We start from the raw sequence: 18,778 nt of genomic DNA on the forward strand, positions 1-18,778 counted from the left end.
GTTAGTCGTAGTTTTTAATCCCGTTGAGCTGGGAATTTTCCACGTAAAATTCCTCTGTGTTCACTTAGTTACTGCAGTGTGCATGTGTTCTGTGAAAACAAATAGAGAACCTGGTTCTTTATATAGTTTGGTGGACCCTTAAATTCTATCAACAAGAATTATGCACTCGCATTTGCCTTCTGCTGTAGTGTCCAAAATTGTGCGGTCCGCGCAATACATGTGCGGTACGCACTTTTTCCATACTTAACCAATTTTTCTAAGCACCGTTCATGTATAGCACACTCATTCCTGCAACACACTTCGAAACCAGTTAGCAAAATAAGACCTATCTAAAGAAGAAGAAAAAGAGAAAGGAAAAGAAATATGGGTTGTCTCCCAAGAAGCGCCTGATTTAACATCGCGACACGACACAGATTACTATCATTTGACATGAATTACCGCCATGACGTGGCCATCACCATCTTTTCCCATATAATGCTTCACCCGGTGACCATTGACCCTATACACCTCATCATTTTTATTCTTCAAGTCCAATGCACCAAAGGGTGTCACACCCATAACCTCAAACGGGCCACTCCATTTAGATTTTAACTTTCCGAGAAACATCCGTAACCAAGAATTGAATAGCAACACAAGATCACCTTCTTTAAACTGTTTGTTCTGAATGTACTTGTCATGAAGGTATTTCATTTTCTCTTTTTATGAGGATGAACTTGTGTATGCATGGTACCATAACTCATCCAACTCATTCAAATGTGCCACCCTTAAGTTGTCGGCGACATCCCACTCAAGATTCAACTTTTTTAAATTCCACATAGCTTTGTGCTTAAGTTCCACCGGAAGATGACAAGAATTTCCAAACACCAACCAGTATGGAGACATTCTGATTGGTATTTTGTAAGCCGTCCTATAAACCCGTAAAGCATCATCAAGTTTCTAGGACCAATCTGTCCGGTTGGCATTTATTGTTTTTGACAAAATAATCTTTATCTCTCGGTTGGAGACTTCCACTTGATTTCTTGCTTGTGGATGATAGGGAGTCGTGAATTTATATGTGACACCATATTTGGTGAGTAAGGTATCGAAATCTTTGTTGCAAAAGTGTGATCCCCCATCACTTATGATAGCCCTTGAAGTACCAAATCTTGTGAAAATATTCTTCTTCAAAAACGCCACCACACTTCTCACTTCATTGTTGGGTAAAGAAACGGCCTCGACCCATTTGGACACATAATCAACCGCGACCAAGATGTAGGTGTTTCCACAAAAAATCACAAAAGGACCCATGAAGTCAATACCCTACACATCGAAAATATACTCTCCAAAAGGTGGGGTGGGGCATTTCATTTTTCTTTTAGATTCCACTGGCACTTTGACATTCATCACAACGCTTGACGATATCAGTTGCATCCTTGTAAAGAGTGGGCCAATAGAAGCCGCAACTTAGCAATTTGGCTGTCGTTCTTGCTCTACCATGTTGACCACTACGACGAAGAATGACAATCCCCAAGAATTTCACATTGTTCCTCCTCCGGTACACATCTTCTAAGCACTCTATCCATACAAATCCAGAAAAGGTATGGTTCATACCAATAATAATCTTGACAATCCCGTTTGATTTTCTTCCTTTAATTTGAAGAGAACTCATCCGGGATGATACCACTCACAAGAAAATTTGCTATATCCGTGATCCATGGCACCTATTTAATCGAAATAGCCAAGAGTTGCTTATCAGGGAAGGAGTAATTGATTTCAAGGCCATCATGCGGTCTCCCCTCCTCCTCCAAATGAGACAAGTGGTCCGCCACTTGGTTTTAACTTCCTTTTCGATGTTGGATGTCTATATCAAACTCTTGCAACAGAAGTACCCATCTCATCAGCCGAGGTTTGGAATTTTTCTTGCTTATAAGATATCGAAGTGCCACATGATATGTATGGACAATTACTTTTGCACCCATCAGGTACATGCGAAACTTATCAATAGCAAACAAAATGGCAAGAAGCTCTTTCTCCGTAATGGTGTAGTTGACTTGGGCACTATTCATGGTCTTACCTGCATAATACACCGGATGAAAAATCTTGTTAATGCGTTCCTCAAAACGGCCCCTACCGCTACATCACTTGCATCGCACATGAGCTCAAAAGGAAAACTCCAATTTGGAGCGGTGATGATGGGAGTAGTAGTCAGCTTGAGCTTTAGCAATTCAAATGCTCTCATGCAATCATCATTGAAATAGAACTTAGCATCTTTCTCTAAAAGTTTTCACAACGGGTTCACCACTTTAGAGAAATCCTTGATGAAACGCCGGTAAAATCCTATATGGCCTAAGAAACTCTGCATGCCTTTCACTGAAGTTGGAGGTGGAAGTTTATAAATCACCTCAATCTTTGCCTTGTCGACTTCAATGCCATTCCTTGAAATCTTGTGGCCAAGGAAAATGCCTTCCTCAACCATGAAATGACATTTCTCTCAATTGAGCACCAAGTTTGTTTCTTCACATCTTGCCAACACTTTATTCAAGTTTGCTAGAAAATTATCAAAAGAAATTCTCGACCACCGAGAGGTCATCCATGAAGACTTCAAGGATATCCTCTACCATGTCCGTGAAGATTGCCATCATACACCTTTGCAAAGTCACCGGTGTATTGCACAACCCAAATGGCATCTGCGAGAAGGAAAAAGTACCATAAGGACATGTAAAGGTAGTCTTCTCTTGATCCTCCAGAGCAATAAGAATTTGTTTGTAGCCAAAATACCCATCAAGAAAACAATAGAAAGCACGGCCGGCCAATATGTCAAACATTTGATCTAGGAAGGGAAGTGGAAAATGGTCCTTCCTTGTGACTTTATTGAGCTTACGATAGTCCATACACACTCTCCATGTCATGCCCCGATCCTGGGGGCGAGACCGGCACCCGGTGCCTCACTTATCCTTGCCTACCTACTTGCGACTAAAGGACTCTGAACATATAATGTCATACTTTGGCCATGGGCCACATTGCAAGACAATTGCGAATGCAGGCTAAACATCAATATAAAGTTGGGCCGACAAGGCCGTCATAACTACTACAGCTGGCCAACCAACAAAATATACCTACAAGGCCTAAAAGCCCCACATACTGCACTAACTGATATGATATGTCTACAAACCTCTAATGATGGATATACTGTAATTGGAATAGGGTTCTGACCTACTCATAACATACATACATATATACATAAGATGTACATAAAGCTCTTGACCTGGCAACTTCGAAGGGCATGGAGCTTTCCAATCAAGATGAACTCAGCAAACACCTAATGAGGAGGTCTACCCGTCTGTCTGTCTGAACCTGCACGCATGAAATGCAGTGCCCTGAGAAAAGGGACGTCAATACAAAATAATGTACTGAGTATGTAAGGCAATATACTGAAAACTGCAACTGAACTGATAATATAATAACTGAAAGTAACTAGGAACCAAAAATAATCTGGAGATATGCTCACTTGCTGCTACTGACTCAACTCTCTCAATATAGTAAGTAAAATAGTTGTTCGGCCTATAAGGTGTGTATATATATATATATATATATATATATATATATATATATATATATATATATATATATATATATATATATATATATATATATATAACTGCTCTGCCGTAGTAGGCTCGCTTATAGGCGCTCGACCATACTAGGCTCTTTATCTCGGCCAACTGGACTCACTCATAGGTGCTCGGCCACAACAGATTTGGTATATACTTTTCCATCTGATCAGAGGTTGCCCAATAGGGGCCTATTCATCGATTATAGTGTGGCTTAAGAGTCACAAAATTGAGAAAGGTGGGCTGCCACGTTGGCCTCTTTTAGGACTTATTAAAATCTTAATTAGCTTAATTTACTTGGTTAATATCCCAATAAAATCCATAATTGCCCAATTATCCACATAATTAAGAATTATCTCAAATTACTTAAAATATTTCTCATTTTTTAGCACACCTTATACACCTCACTATCATGGTCATGTGGTACCTTGTAAGACACTAGTCCATAAATACGGGGTATTATAGCTTGGACCGTATTTATCTCCAACTTCGAAATTTCTTCGATTTTCTTACCTTCTCGCCTTCACGAATTTATTCATCACTTGTTTGAAATAGCATAATGCTTATAATCTCAAAATAATCTCATTCCTGAACTTACGTTGATTAACTTACGATGAAACTTTAACATTCGAAAATGCGGGATGTAACACTCCACCCGGTCACCGTTCTTGTAGGAATCAACTCACATTGGTGACCACCGTCATGCCTCATTTCTTTGGGACACATTGAACCGGAGAAGTCTACGAACTATCGAAATGGGGTAGACAACCCCGACATCCAATAACTTGATGATCTCCTTTTCGACAACCTTTTGCATGGCTCAGTTGAGTCTTCTTTGATGTTCAATAGATGGTTTGGCACCTTCCTCCAAGTTAATCTTGTGCATGCAAAATATGGGGCTTATCCCCCGAATATCCGCCAATGTCCATCTAATAACCTTCTTCCTCTTTTGTAGCACTGCCAATGTAGAATCTACCTGCACGTTAGTCAAACAAGGGGAAAGAATAACCGGTAAAGTAGAAGAAGGGTCAAAAAATTCATACCGAAGATGTGGAGACAATGGCTTCAACTCCAAGATGGGAGGCTCCTCAATTGAAGGCTTTGTTGGAGGAGTTGTTCTATTTTCAAGATCCAAGGACAATTTGCAGGGCTCATAAGTGTATGACCCCATTCCTTGCAAAGAGTTCACACATTCCACAAAACCCTCCATCTCTTCATCGTCAAAGTTGAGCAAGACGGCCTCCAATGTATCGTCAACATTGATCATAGCACTTGTTTCATCCACAATCACATCTGTCACCAAGTCCACGAACGAGCACACCTCATTGCTATTGGGTTGCCTCATAGAATTACACATATGGAAAACCACTTTTTCATCACCAACCCGGAAAGTAAGTTCTCGGGCTTCAACATCAACTAGAGCCTCCCCTGTATAAAGGAAGGGTCTACCAAGAATAATCGGCACCTCATAATCAACCTCACAATCAAGAATGACAGAATCTGCCGGAAGAATGAATTTATAAACACGAACTAATACATCCTCAATCACTCCCAATGGTCTCTTCGTGGTACGATCGGGCATTTGTAATCTCATAGATGTGGGTCTTGGTTTCCCAATTCCCAAAGTCTTTATAACCGAATAGGGCATCAAGTTAATATTTTCCCCAAGATCACAAAGTTCTTTAGCAAACTCGGCACTTCTAATGGTACAAGAGATTGTGAAAGCACCAGGATTTTCCAATTTAGGAGCCATGGAATGTACAATTTCACTCACTTGATTAGTCATTTTTATAGTTTCAAAATTAATCGACCGCTTCTCTGTCACCAAATCTTTCATAAACTTTGCATAACCGGGCATTTACTCCAAAGCTTCAACCAATGGCACATTGATAGATAGACTTTTCATCATGTCAATGAACTTTTTGAATTGATTCTCACCATTTTTCTTGGCAAGCCTTTGAGGATATGGAGGAGGAGGCCTAGGCATTGGTGCCTTAGCCTTTTGCACTACCAGTTCCAGTATATCATCAATGTGATCCCTAGACGGGTTCACTTTCTCTTGAGTCTCTTCCTCATTGTCATCAATTTCAATCTGCACTTCATCATTTGCTTGCACCACATTGTTCGGGGTCTCATCTTCTTGTACCTACCACTTGCTCATCATCCACAAGTTTCCTTTGACTTGAGGTGGGTGCATCCCCACCTTTTCCTCTCCTTGTAGTAACGGCCATGGCATGTCTCGTGTTGTTCCCACCCTTTCACACTTTGGGTTCACCACCGTATCACTTGGTAGTGCCCTCTTAGGACGAGTTTTTAGAGCTTGATATATTTGCCCCAATTGAACTTCCAAGTTGCGAATTGATGTGTTTTGTGAGGCTAGTTGGGCATCGGAGTCGGAATTCTTCTCCATCATTTGTTTGAACATATTCTCAGTTCATCCCATCTCATTATTGGAAGAACTTGGACCTTGGGAATGATAAGGAGGTGGGTTGCTCGGTTGTTGATATATCGAGGGCCTTTGAAAGCTCGACCCCCGATTGCCTTGATTATTGTTCCATGCCCCTTGGTTGTTGCCTCTCCAATATCCTTGGTTATTGCCACTCTAACTGCCTTGGTTATTTCCACTACTCCTATTCCCTTGATTGTTGTTATTATTCCAATTCCCTTGATTGTTACCACTATTCCAATTACCTTGGTTGTTAGAATTCCATTCACCTTGATTGCCTTGAAATCGCCATTGTTGTTGATTTGCGCCTTCAGATTTGTTTCTTTGCCCTTGAAATTTGTTCACGTATTGCACTTCCTCATCTTGTTCACTGTAAGAGTCATCTTGATAAAACCCACTATTTTCTTGTACATATTTCGCCGCACAGTTTTGTACTTGCGGACCCTTTTGCCTTCTCTTGTTCACCATCATACTAATTCTCTCCGTGGCATTAACTTGCTTAGGATTTTGCACTTGTTGAAGTTGATCTTTGGCTAATTGATTCATCTGTGGTGGTCCACTCGGCAATGGATTGCCCTTGATGATGCAATTCTTTATGTAGGTGAATCACGTTCGGATTGCCTTGAGGATCATTTGCTCTACTTGGTTCGATGAAGTATCTACCATTTCATCTAAAATCGTACAAGCCTCCACATACGGCATTGTCATGAAATTTCCACCAGCAAGTTGGTTGACCATGCATTGATTGATAGTATTGATCCCCTGATAAAAAGTTTCTTAAATCATAGCCTCCATCATGTCATTATTGGGGCACTCTTTGACCATTGTTCGATACCTATCCCATATTTCATGCAACGACTCATTGGGCTCTTGTTTGAGTGCTAGAATCTCTTCTCTAAGAGTATCCATATGCCTGAGAGAAAAGAACTTGGAAATAAATTTCTCTGCCAATTCATCACATGTATGAATGGAATGGTTTGGCAATCTCTCTAACCAATCCAAGGCTTTCCCCCATAGAGAAAAAGGAAATACCCTCAACCTTAAAGCATCCTCGGAGACGTTAGTCTGTTTACTCCCCCAACAAGTGTCCACAAACCCATTCAAGTATTTTTATGCATTTTGACTCGGAGCCCCGGAGAAGAATCCCCTTTGCTCTAGCAATGTGAGCATTACATTCGTGATTTGAAAGTTGACGGCCCTAATGCAGGGCGGGACTATGACACTTGCATACCTTTCATTCGGCAACACCCGGTGTGGATCCACTCTTGGTGGAGGTGGGGGCAAAACTGGGACGTTGTGTAAGGCGGTCGGCCTCTTCTATTTGCTTGAGGTTCAAGAAGAACCTCTTCAAGTTGGTCATCTTCCACGTCCACATCCCCCATAGGCATGTTTGCGAGTTGATCATTGTTGAGGCCATTGTTGCACCTAAAATTGATTCATAAAAATCAATAACACGGAAGGAAAAGAAGACAATTCACAACAAAACCAAATATATAGCTAAATCCGTTTTTAGCTCCCCGGCAACGACGCCAAAAAATTATCTCGTCCAAGTCACACCTCTATTTGAGGTTATGAAATGATTGATGCAATAGCAATACCCAACATGGAGTTGGGGTCGAATTCCACTGGGAGCTATGAATGGGACTTAGGAGTATATATTATAGTGAATGCGCTCGATTATTCTCAAATTGCACTTCTACAAAATTGAGTTGTTTCTAAGTTAAACTAGGATTACCAACTAAGAATTAAAACTAGGAGACTGTTTTTTTTGTTTTTCAAATGATGTAAAAGACCTAGGGCTATGACCTTTACTTAGGTGTTTGCCTAACTGGTTGTAAATTTTAAAGCTTATTTTATTGGTCAGGGTGTATTATAGCTATCAACACTCAAGTACCCACTCAATACCTCTCGGTAAGACATTGGTTTTGTCCAATTTGGCTTTCTCAAGTCCAATGGGTATTGAACAAAACGATTGATACAAAGCTCAAGTCGGGTTTTACTATATCTAGGTTCATCCTTTTAATTGGGACTATTAATCTCTTGAATTACCCAATTTCTTGTTAGACAAGTTTTCCTAGACTAAGTCTCTCTTTCTCAAGTAGAGACCAAGTCAAATAGGCATGAACTAATGTTTGCAACCATTAATTCTAGTATTAAAAGCAAGAACAAGGCTAAATAATAAATACCAACCATAAACAAATAATAAATCAAACACCCATTAGATTTACACTCTAGGGTTAGGTAGCAACCCTAGTAAGAATCTAGCTATTCATGCTTAAAACAGAAAAAATAGAAGAAGAAATGATAATTAAACTATATTAACAAGTAAAAGAATGAAATCTATGTTCAAAGAGTTCAATGTCAGTTGTGGTTGCTGATATCACAACTTGACCTAAAAAAAGTAAAACCCTTCTATTTATACAGAGCGAAAATTTTCGGACAAAAATGCCCTTTCGAAGGTTCTGCGGCTACACAATTTCATGTGCGGTCCGCACTATGCTTCAGCTTAACAGGATTTGAATCTTGCGGCCGCACAATTCTGAATCGCGGCTGCATCTCTCTTTTTCTACGGTCCACACATTTTTGAGTGCGGCCGTACATGGCTCTTCTACAAACCGCACAAATGCAACTGCGGCGGCGTTGCTGATCTTCTGCGGCCGCACAATAATTGTGCGGTCCGCACTTCCGTTAAACTTGATATGAAAACTCTCTGAACTTTTGCTCTTTCCTAGCTTCTGCGGCCACACATGTCATGTGCGGACCGCACTTTGCACTTGTCTTTGATAGAAATTTCTTTACAATTTGTGGCCGCAGATGATAATCTGCAGTCCGCACTTTGAGCTTATGTGCCTGTTTTGTTCTTGAGTTCAGATCACTCCTTCTTGAGTTGGATTTCATGTTAGTGGAACATTTTCCAATAGTCATGCAATTAAGCATGTTTCACCAATTTTTTGGGAACACAATTAAACACTTTTAGACTAAAACGAAAGCTAAAAGGTGGTGCTAATAAGTAGTCAAAATCCCCACTTATCACCCACCACCTACGATTGGATCGCATGATTGTCTGCTTGAGCAGTTTCTGGTTATCGGTGCATTCATGGTTAATTTATGACTAATAAAAAACACATCAGGGGTAATTCAAGCAAAGAACTTGATGAATATGTGCTATATTTTGCCTTATCGATTCATGTGCAGGTTTTGGGAAGACTTAGAGTTTATGCTTCTTGTGGATGTGATGTACAAGGAAAAAAATTCATCTGTTTGCTTCTTTGGGAGTGTTCATATGCTAACAGAGCGTTGGAGTTTGATTAGATTCGGGACCAGGTCAAAGTTGGTAGCTCTCAATAGTGGTTCTAATGGGTTTAAGGATGTAAGCGCGGTGTCTAAGGATTTTGGGTTTGCTGTATGGCTAAAGATCTAGATTTTGCAGTAGAATTGGAAGAATACTTGGAGGATTTTCTATGTTATCATCGGGTTTACGGGTTAGTATTAGAGGAAATGGATAAATAGCTTCGAAATCGCAGAAGGTCTTGCAGAATGGGTGTACCGGTTAGAGATGCTATTGTGCACTTGAGGAGGGTATGAGATGGTTCATGGGTATTGAGATGATGTGGTCTCTGATTCGGGTCACTCGGGATGATTGTTGATTGATTTCGTTATGTTTTCGAATGGAGCAATTATTATTTCTAAGGCAAGTCAAGAGAAAATTAGAAGAAATTAGGTTGGTTAGTAATGGTTTGAATCAGCATGATTGTGGCAACGATTAGTTCCTTCGGTGTATTAAGTTATACATGTGGTTTGTGGTAGTACGTGCGAGCTTGGCAACCACCATAATTTGATTGACTTGGGAGGTATTTGATTCAAACGGCCTTGTTATGTGTAAACGGATCCCAAAAGAATTATGGCGCTTTAGACCAAAACTTGAGGTTTCATAAGTATAGGTATAATGTCTTGATGGGTGTTTCCTTATTGATTGTTATTTATGGATCGGGTGGCATGCCGCCACGGATACGTTGTTTGGATCGGGTGGCACGCTGCCACATGTATGTTGTGTAAATCAGGTTGCACACCGAAACAGTTCATGTTTAGATCGTGTTGCACGCCGCAACATTATCATAGTTGGATTGGGTTGCATGCCGCAACAACGAGATGTTAAGTAGGGTTCCTTATGCTTATTTTGTGTACCTTGTTTCCTATCTCTGAGATAGAGGCATAGCATCAGTTTGGCCATTTTATTTGTTACTGGATGGTTCTTTGCCAGAGTTCGTTCTTCCCTGTGGGTCATATTCGAGTTGTAGCTAGTTGGCTCTTTGATGGCGCTGTATGAGATTTTAGACGGTGTTTGAGGCAGCTTATTGCCCGAGCAACTTGTACTGGGTGAGACGAGGTTACTGGAACTGAGAACAGTGCGATCGGAGTTGTGTAGGGTATATTAGAGAGAAAATATCGTTATTCATTTCAGAACGAGGTAATGGTTCTTGTCAGGTTAAGGAACTCCATGATTTATTCATTTGGATAGGTGGGTATGAGTTTCTACACATCTCTTTCATCGTGGTAGTATTGCGAGAGTTGGAACAGGGCTACATATGTTATGAGGTGTATTGTGGGCATCAGATTTGTGAAATTGCAGCTATTATGGTTAGAGGATGTTATTATGGGCAAACGACTTATGTGGTGCATAGTGTGATTTCACCATAGGCGCATGATCATATTTTGGTGCAGTGTCTAGTGATTGATGCGGTGTTTATATGTTACAATCGGGTCTCGCGGAGAATTCTGGATGATGGAATTTGGTTCTAAAGCTTGTTGGCTAAGGTTATAGGGAAGATTTGAGGTCTGGCTCGAGCTAACGTGCTCACATGTGTTGTGGTGACACGGGTAGGTGCACGAGGTGTTAAATAGTGATTTTGGGCAACTCCGGAATATTCTTGGCACGTTCGAGGACGAGCATATGTTTAAGTGGTGGAGAATGTAATGGCCCGACCAGTCGTTTTGAGCTCTAGTGCGTCGTTCGACAGTTTGAGGCCGTGAGTAGCTTCACTTCATGTTTTATGACTTATACGTGTGGTCAGAATTGATTTTTGGGAAGTTCGGAGTTGTTTCAGTAGGAAAATTCTAAATTCGGAAGCTTTAAGTTGGAAGAGCTAACTAAGGTTTGATTTTTGAGTAAACGACTTCGGAATCAGGATTTGAAAGTTTCAATAGGTTCGTATTATGATTTCGGACTTGGGCGTATGTTCAGGTTGAGTATTGGGTGGTCCGAGAGCATTTCGACGCTTATTATGGAAAGTTGGCATTTTGAAGGTTTAAGAATTTCTTAAGTTTGGTTGAAGTGGACTTTGGTATTTTCAATGTCTGTTTGAGGTTTCGAGCCTTGGAATAGGTTTGTATCGTGATTTATAACTTGTACATAATGTTTGGCGTCATTGCGGAATGTTTAAGTAAGAATCGGACACGTTCGTCGAAGTTTGAATGTTGAAAGTAGAAAGTTGATCATCGATTCAAAGTTTTGATGTTGTTTAGTGTGATTTGAGGCCTCAAACAGGTATGTGTTCTGTTTTGAGACTGGTTGGTGTGATTGGACGGGGTCCCGGGGGCCTCGGGTGTATTTCGGGATGGGTTCGGACCATTTTTCCTTGTTTTGCAATTGTTGGTGTTGGTGTCTGGTTTCGTTCTATGTGAACGCAAAGGGTCTCACGCATTCGCAAAGAAGGAATTTTGGGCGGCTGGATTTTTGCTCATCGCGAATGCGACAGAGATGTCGCGAACGCGGAGAAAGATAGAGGCAACCTACGCAAACGTGACAAGGAGGTCACAAACGCGAAAAAAGCTGGGTGGCTGTGAGGCAGAAGGACTTTGTAAACGTGAGGGCGAAGCACAAACGTGAAGGGCAGGGCAGCTGGGCATCCCAAATATAGATGGTTTATATATAGATTTAATCATGAAATTTGTGGGATTTGGAGGAAAACCTAGAATTTAGTATTTTTAGATTTTGATCACGAAATTGGACATGGAATCAGGAATGAACTATATATGTGAGTTTGTGGTGCTATGGGTAATGATTATCTTCAAGAATTTTCGGAATCCGGACACGTGTGCCCGAGGGTTGACTTTGTTGACTTATCGAGCACATTTGAGAATTATTATAAATTGTTAAATTATATGCATTGGAGTATATTTTGATTGATTTGCAAATTGTTTGACTAGTTTTGGATCGATGGGCATTGGTTTGAAGTGTTAAAGAGGCGTGGAAGCCGGTTATGGAACTTCGGAGCAAGGTAAATCTCCTGTCTAACCTTGTGAGGGGTAAACTACCTCCTAGGTGATGTAATAATTATGTACTACTAGTTGTGGATGCTATGTACGCACGAGGTGACGAGAATCCATACTTAGGTAAAGCATGTTTATGTCCGCGTAGATGTAGAGCTTTATCATGTAATATTTGAATTGTTTGGACTCATTTTGCTAGCTTAACTAATTTAATTTTTTATTGAAATTGTTTTAAAAACATATGTATACAAGGTCGATCTTTATAACCTTGAGTTGTTGCCAAAATATCTGAGAAACATAAAGGAGTATATTCACTATTATGCACCTATATTTGTGTTGTTCGTACATGACTCGTAATTCGATAAGTTTCTTCTTTTATTATGAAGCGATCGAATGCCTCAACAATATAATAGATGCATCTATGGTTCGTGCCGCTCGACCCTCGGCAGTGTACACATTATTCTTGATCGGGCTGAACAACCTCGGTATAATCGTACACTATATCGCTGGCAGTCCGAATATTCACAAGATTATTCTCCTACTGATGCCTGGCATTTTCTATGGTATTCCTTATCCGTTTGATATTGGCACTTGATACATCTAAGATGTTGAGGTAGAATACAAGACTGAGAAACTCATACCTTTAAAAGAAATTTTTGGAAGATTATGTAACTTACAGATTTACCCGATTATTGTAGTGTGCCTCATATCTGCTTATGATTTATTATATTGCTTTATTGGACCTCTAGTAAGTGTCGATGTAGACCCCACGTACTACTTCTCCGGGTTAGGCTAGATATTTACTGGGCACGCATTGATTTACATACTCATGCTACACGTGTGCACTAAATGGGCAGGATTTGACAAGTTCAATTGGTGGTTATCTTGGCGCGTAGGCGCAACTGCTGAAGAGAATTTAATGGTGAGCTCATGCCAGGCTACGTATCGTAGCTCACAGAGTCTCCATCGTACTATTTACTCTATCCTGCCTTATTTACATTCTGGACGTATGTATTATTATCATACTCTTTAGTAAAAGCTCATGCACTTGTGACACAGGGTTTTGGGATGTTCTAGATGTTGTTTGTGATTTTGCTTAGCATTTACACACCTTTATTTTCTATTCTATTTAATTTTAAGTTTTCATGATTTTAATGCGTTGATTTCTTTATCTAATAAAATTCATGATTTTGAAAATAATAAAATGCGTAATTAAGTTGTAATTCACTGTTGGCTTGTCTAACTGTGACGTTGGGCGCCATCAAGGTCTATAATGAGTTTTGGATCGTGACAACTCGAAAAGAAGAGTTTGATTGAGGTGAGTTAGCAAAATTACTTGAGGGAGATAAATTTGGAGAATTTCTTGAGGGAGATGAATTATGAGAATTACTAGGTGGAGATGAAGTAGGAAAATTATTAGAAGGGGAAGAACACGGAGAATTATTAGATGGAGCTGAATTACAAGAATCATGTGAATTAGGAAGTGTGTTGGCGTGAAAATTTGAAGGAGATGTTTGAATCCCATAATTTAAGGGGAGAAATACATGGGTAGGTTGTGGTGAAGAAATATTAGGAGATGATGTAAGTGAGGTTGATGTGGGAAAAAATCAAAGTTGCTAAGAAATTTAGCAGGGTTAGAATCTGGAAACATAAAAGGGTAAGAAAATATATCTTCTACAAATTTTACATACCTAAAAATTAGCACTTTGTTAGTTGAAGGATCAAGGCACATGTATCTCTTGTGATCGGAAGAAATCTTCACACATAAGCAAGGAGTGGAACGTGGATGGAGTTTATGACCATGATCAAAGACAGTACGTGAATAACAAAGATACCCAAATATTTTTACAATGGATAAATCTGGTTCTTTTTGGAATAAACATTTAAATGGTGAGGAAAACTTCAAATTTTAATGTAGAAGCATGTTAATAATATAAGTAACATAAACCAGAGCTTTAAGCCAAAATGATAGTGGGGCATTAACTTTAAAAAGTAAGCAATGGATAACATTATTGAGGTGTCGATGTTTGCAATTTAGCATGGCCATCTTGCTGGAGAGTATATGGGCAAGAAAATCAGTGAGTAATACCATTGTCACAGAAAAAGGACTTAAACTGAGTATTATTATAGTCTTTATCCCCGTCAGATTGAAAATATGAAATTGATGAATCAAAGACACATGATATCGTATTATAGAATTCAAGAAGTTTGTCAAATGTTTCAGATTTTTTATGCATGAGATATGTCCAAGAGAATTTGGTACAATCATCCACAAAAAGCACATAATAAAAATAACCAGAATTGAATACAAGAGGAAATGTACACACATTAGAGTGTATTAAAAGGAAAGATTTATTTGTTGTACTTGTAAAACTTGAAAATGTGAGCCTAGATTGTTTTCCCAAATGACAAACATTACACATAGAAGGATTAAAGCATGAAGAGCTAGAAATAACTTTATTTCATGAAAATACATCAAACACAAGTTTTCCAGGATGGCCAAGCCATTTGTGCCACAATGAAGATTGCGAAGCAGATCCAAACAAAGCAGTAGGATATTTTGATAGAGTGAATCTTGAAGAAGATGAAAACAGATAGAGCAAGCTAGAATTTGTACATTGAAGCATATGTGGTTGCTCTTCGGATCCTTAATGGAAAATGAACATTAAGTGAATTTAGCAAACATTTATTGTTTACACAAAGGCGATAAATAGATAACAATTTTTTCTTAAGTTGAGGAACAAAAAAGAATATTTTTAAGAAGCAAAGGTTGTTTAGAAGTAGGAAGAAAACTATGACCAACATGAGAGATATGAAGTAGGTTACCATTGCCAACCATCACTTGAGCACAGTGACGGAGGCAGGATCTCCACGAAGGGGGTTCAAAAATTTTTTTTTTGTAGCTAGTGAGAATTGAACTCATGACCTTAGGTAGATTTTGAACTCCCTTGACCACTAAACTACATTTTTGGATTGTGTTAAGGGTGTTCAAAACTTAATATATAGAAATAAAAAATAGATTTTGCCTTATATATACAGTGTAATTTTTCGGCGAAGGGTATTCGGGTGAACACCCTTGCGCCCCCCTAAATCCGCCCCTGCTTGAGCATTACCCTGATATGGTACAGGATCAGAAATGACATTTGAATTTCTAATTATGTGTGAGGAGGCACTCGTATCAGGATACCAGATTGTTGTGGGTACTTTTTTTAGGCTCATTGTTGACAAACCTTTGGGAGAATTACGTGGAATAAATTAATGGTTGAAGTGATTGCAATATCCAAAGTTGTATGGTCGTAGTGAAAACAAATCTGACATTGTGTCATCGATTTCGTATCATTTGGAGTAGGTGGAGGGCCAGGTATGCTTTGACCAACAGGGAAAGAGCGAGAAGAATTACCAAAATTTGTGTGATAATTGTTATGCCCAAATCCACGGCCACGATTCTTATTATGAAATCTCCCATGATTTTTATTAGAGACACAACCTTGATTTTATTGATCGAAGCGACTAATATCGCTAGAATGTCCGGTGGCAGCAAGGAGAGCCACCGACTGTTGAAAATCATCAGGTGAAATGGCTTTGACGTGTTCCTCTTCAGTGAGAAGACGAGGACATAGAGCAAAAAATGAGGGAAATGACCTATTGGCATTTTATCCGGAAACAAATGTTCTGTATGAAGGGGGTAACTCTTGCAAAGTTTGAGCAATAAGGTGCTCGTTTTAAGAATGAATCAAATTATACTAATGGATATTTTGAAGACAAAGTACACACAAGTTTTATACCTAGACACAATTAGATAACCAAATTATACCATGCATTTTAATTGTGTTTAGTTATAAAAATAGTATGTATTTCGTCTTAAAAATACATGGATACTTTATTTATTAAATTGTGTTTAGGTATAAAAATGGTATGCACTTCATCTGCAACTTGATTGACATGTACTTGGGTTAGGTATAATTCTTGGGTGTTGAGTTTGGGTGTGAAAATGGAAGATATGGATGCATATATGAACATATAATAGACGGATATATATGTATAATATACTTAATATATGTTGTACATTTTATTAAGAGGCTACAGGAAAAGAATATAGGAGAGGTTAAACATGATTTATGGGCGGGAGGGGAATGATGTGTTAGCAACAAATGTAATTAGGAGATGATGGCAAGAACTAAGGAGATAAAAGTGAAGTCCTAATTTTTAGGAGAGATTTTTGGGATAACATTGCGACATTCTCGGACATTAAAGAGATGCCAAATTCTTTTAGGTATTTACTAATGTAAATAATACACTGCCTCATTTGATATATACTAATTGATGCTAGGATTCTGTATATACAATTATTTAAAAATGTGATACTTATGAAAGTTTCCTTAAATGAAATCCATTCAGAATTTTTTTCCTAATTCTTGGCATTTAATAAAGTTACCTTATAGTTTTAAATTCTGCTTCAAAATTGAATATGGAAATTCCTACCTAAATCGTAGGCCTTTTTAATCAAGCAAATTCAAGCAAAAGTAAGAAAACAAAGAATATATGGAAATCTGCCGCAGTCAGAATTTGATTTCCTATTACTACTAGGTTTCTGTAACATTGCTTAAACTCCACGGATGAGGGACCTCTATAAATACTACCACTAACCTAAACTAAGTTTTCCCCTGCCTTGTGCTTATGATCGCTGTTTCATCTCTTTCAATGGCTTCCCTTACCAACCATTGTTTCTTCATCTTTCTATTAGTGATCTCCTCTTTCTTTTTCGCTCCTTGTTCCGCTTACGTGCAGGCAGAAACTTCCCCATTTTATTCCATTTACAGCTTCGGAGACAGTGATTCTGCTTCTACTTCTGATCATTTAGCCGCTGTGCTTGGTCTGCCTTCTCTACAACATTACACCGAAGAAGGCGTTGAGTTTGAGTCCGGTATTAGTTTCATGACGCCTGGAGCAACAGTTATGAGTCCCTTTTCCTTCATCAAGAATGGCATCCCAGCGCCTCAGCAGTCTCATCACTCGCAGATTTCCGCCTTTATGAAACTCTTCTATAAGGATTGCTTCTCTTTTCATGACTGCGGCAAGAACAAGGTTCTTCAGAAAGCTATCGTCTTTATGGATCAGCCTGGTTTTAATGATTACAAGCACTCTCTTTTGCATACAAGATCTATTTCTGAAGTGTCCAAGCTTGTCCCTGATGTTGTGGAGACAATCAAGAATTCTATCGAACAACTGATCAAAGATGCAGAGGCCAAACACTTTGTGGTTTCTGGAATTATTCCCGTGGGTTGCCTTCCAGGGTTTCGAACAATGTTTCCCGAAAACGACAATAGCAGGAAAATTCAATGTCACAAAGGACTAAATTTGTTCGCAACATTGCACAATGATCATCTATGGCAAGCATTGGAGGAGCTGCGATTGAAGTACCCTGAAGTTGAGATCATATATGCAGATTATTACAAGGCGTTCATGGCTATTATTCGAAATCATGCATTCTTGGGATTCAAGACTAAGACGTTGATGAAGGTTTGTTGCGGTAGTACTGGCAGCGGTCCCTTTAATTTTGATCTGCATAAGCAGTGTGGAGAGGAAGGAGTTGTAGCATGTTCTGATAGGGCTTCACATATACATTGGGATGGATTTCGATTGACACCTGAGGCTTCGAAGAATATGATTGATACTCTCTTCAGCAAAAAGGGTTTTGTATTTCCAGAGTTCAAGTTCGAACGAGGTCATGGAGCAGCTGCTGCAAAAAGGCATCACCATTCAAAGATTTATGGACGATTTAGAGATGCTCTAAGGCATTTATTGGAGTTGCATGCTAATAACATAGTGGACTAGTAACTACTAAAGTATTTGTTTTGCTCTGCCAATCTGAGTCGCTTTAATTTTGCTGAAGAGGTTCGAACAAACAAAGAGTTTTGTACTTTGATCTATAGGGTAGGCCCTCAAATATTGTTTTGTATGTACAGTGGCTAATACCCTCTTCTCACTGTATGCCTTTCTTTTTTTACCAATCAATAAGAAATTCTTTGATTTGTCTTGAATGATGCAATACCTCTTGTTTTCTGTTTTTCTTTTTTTAACTACTAACACTGAAATTTTGAAATTGAAGACATAAATTAAGGGGAATGAGTATTTTAATTGGCAAGTTAGGGGAGCATGACGTATCTGATATTCATGGTAAGATCTTTTCTATCCTTGGATCCCCAGCTTTTAAATTATACAGCTCGGATCTGCGAGTCAAGGCTGCAACGGGAATCACTCAGGATGTAAAGAGAATGGAATTCTTTTTGAGAGTGGGTGAACTTGATCGTTAGACTATGGTGTAGATGATTATCAATGATAAGCGTTAAAGATTTTGGTGGTTTTTGTGTAGCTACTTTGTAAAGTCTGGATGTTGTATTTTTTGTTACCTCGTAGAATATCCACAAATGAACATATATGTGGATGTTGTGGCCTTAAAGTAGGCTGTTTT

General features: G+C 39.1%; 1 protein-coding gene across 1 annotated transcript; it reads left to right on the forward strand.

Moving 5' to 3' along the window:
• Positions 1-16,781: 16,781 nt before the first annotated feature.
• Positions 16,782-18,339, forward strand: LOC142181450 (acetylajmalan esterase 2-like). The gene has a single exon (XM_075254367.1). The coding sequence runs from the start codon at positions 16,984-16,986 to the stop codon at positions 18,139-18,141; it is 1,158 nt and encodes a 385-aa protein (XP_075110468.1). The 5' UTR covers positions 16,782-16,983; the 3' UTR covers positions 18,142-18,339.
• Positions 18,340-18,778: the final 439 nt, after the last annotated feature.

This window comes from Nicotiana tabacum, chromosome 6 (genome assembly GCF_000715075.1).
Source record: "Nicotiana tabacum cultivar K326 chromosome 6, ASM71507v2, whole genome shotgun sequence".
In the NCBI taxonomy this organism is placed as follows: domain Eukaryota; kingdom Viridiplantae; phylum Streptophyta; class Magnoliopsida; order Solanales; family Solanaceae; genus Nicotiana; species Nicotiana tabacum.

What these genes read in the sequence shown, in the direction of transcription:
- LOC142181450 (XM_075254367.1), top strand. Translation starts at nt 16,984, where the DNA reads ATGATCGCTGTTTCATCTCTTTCAATGGCTTCCCTTACCAACCATTGT.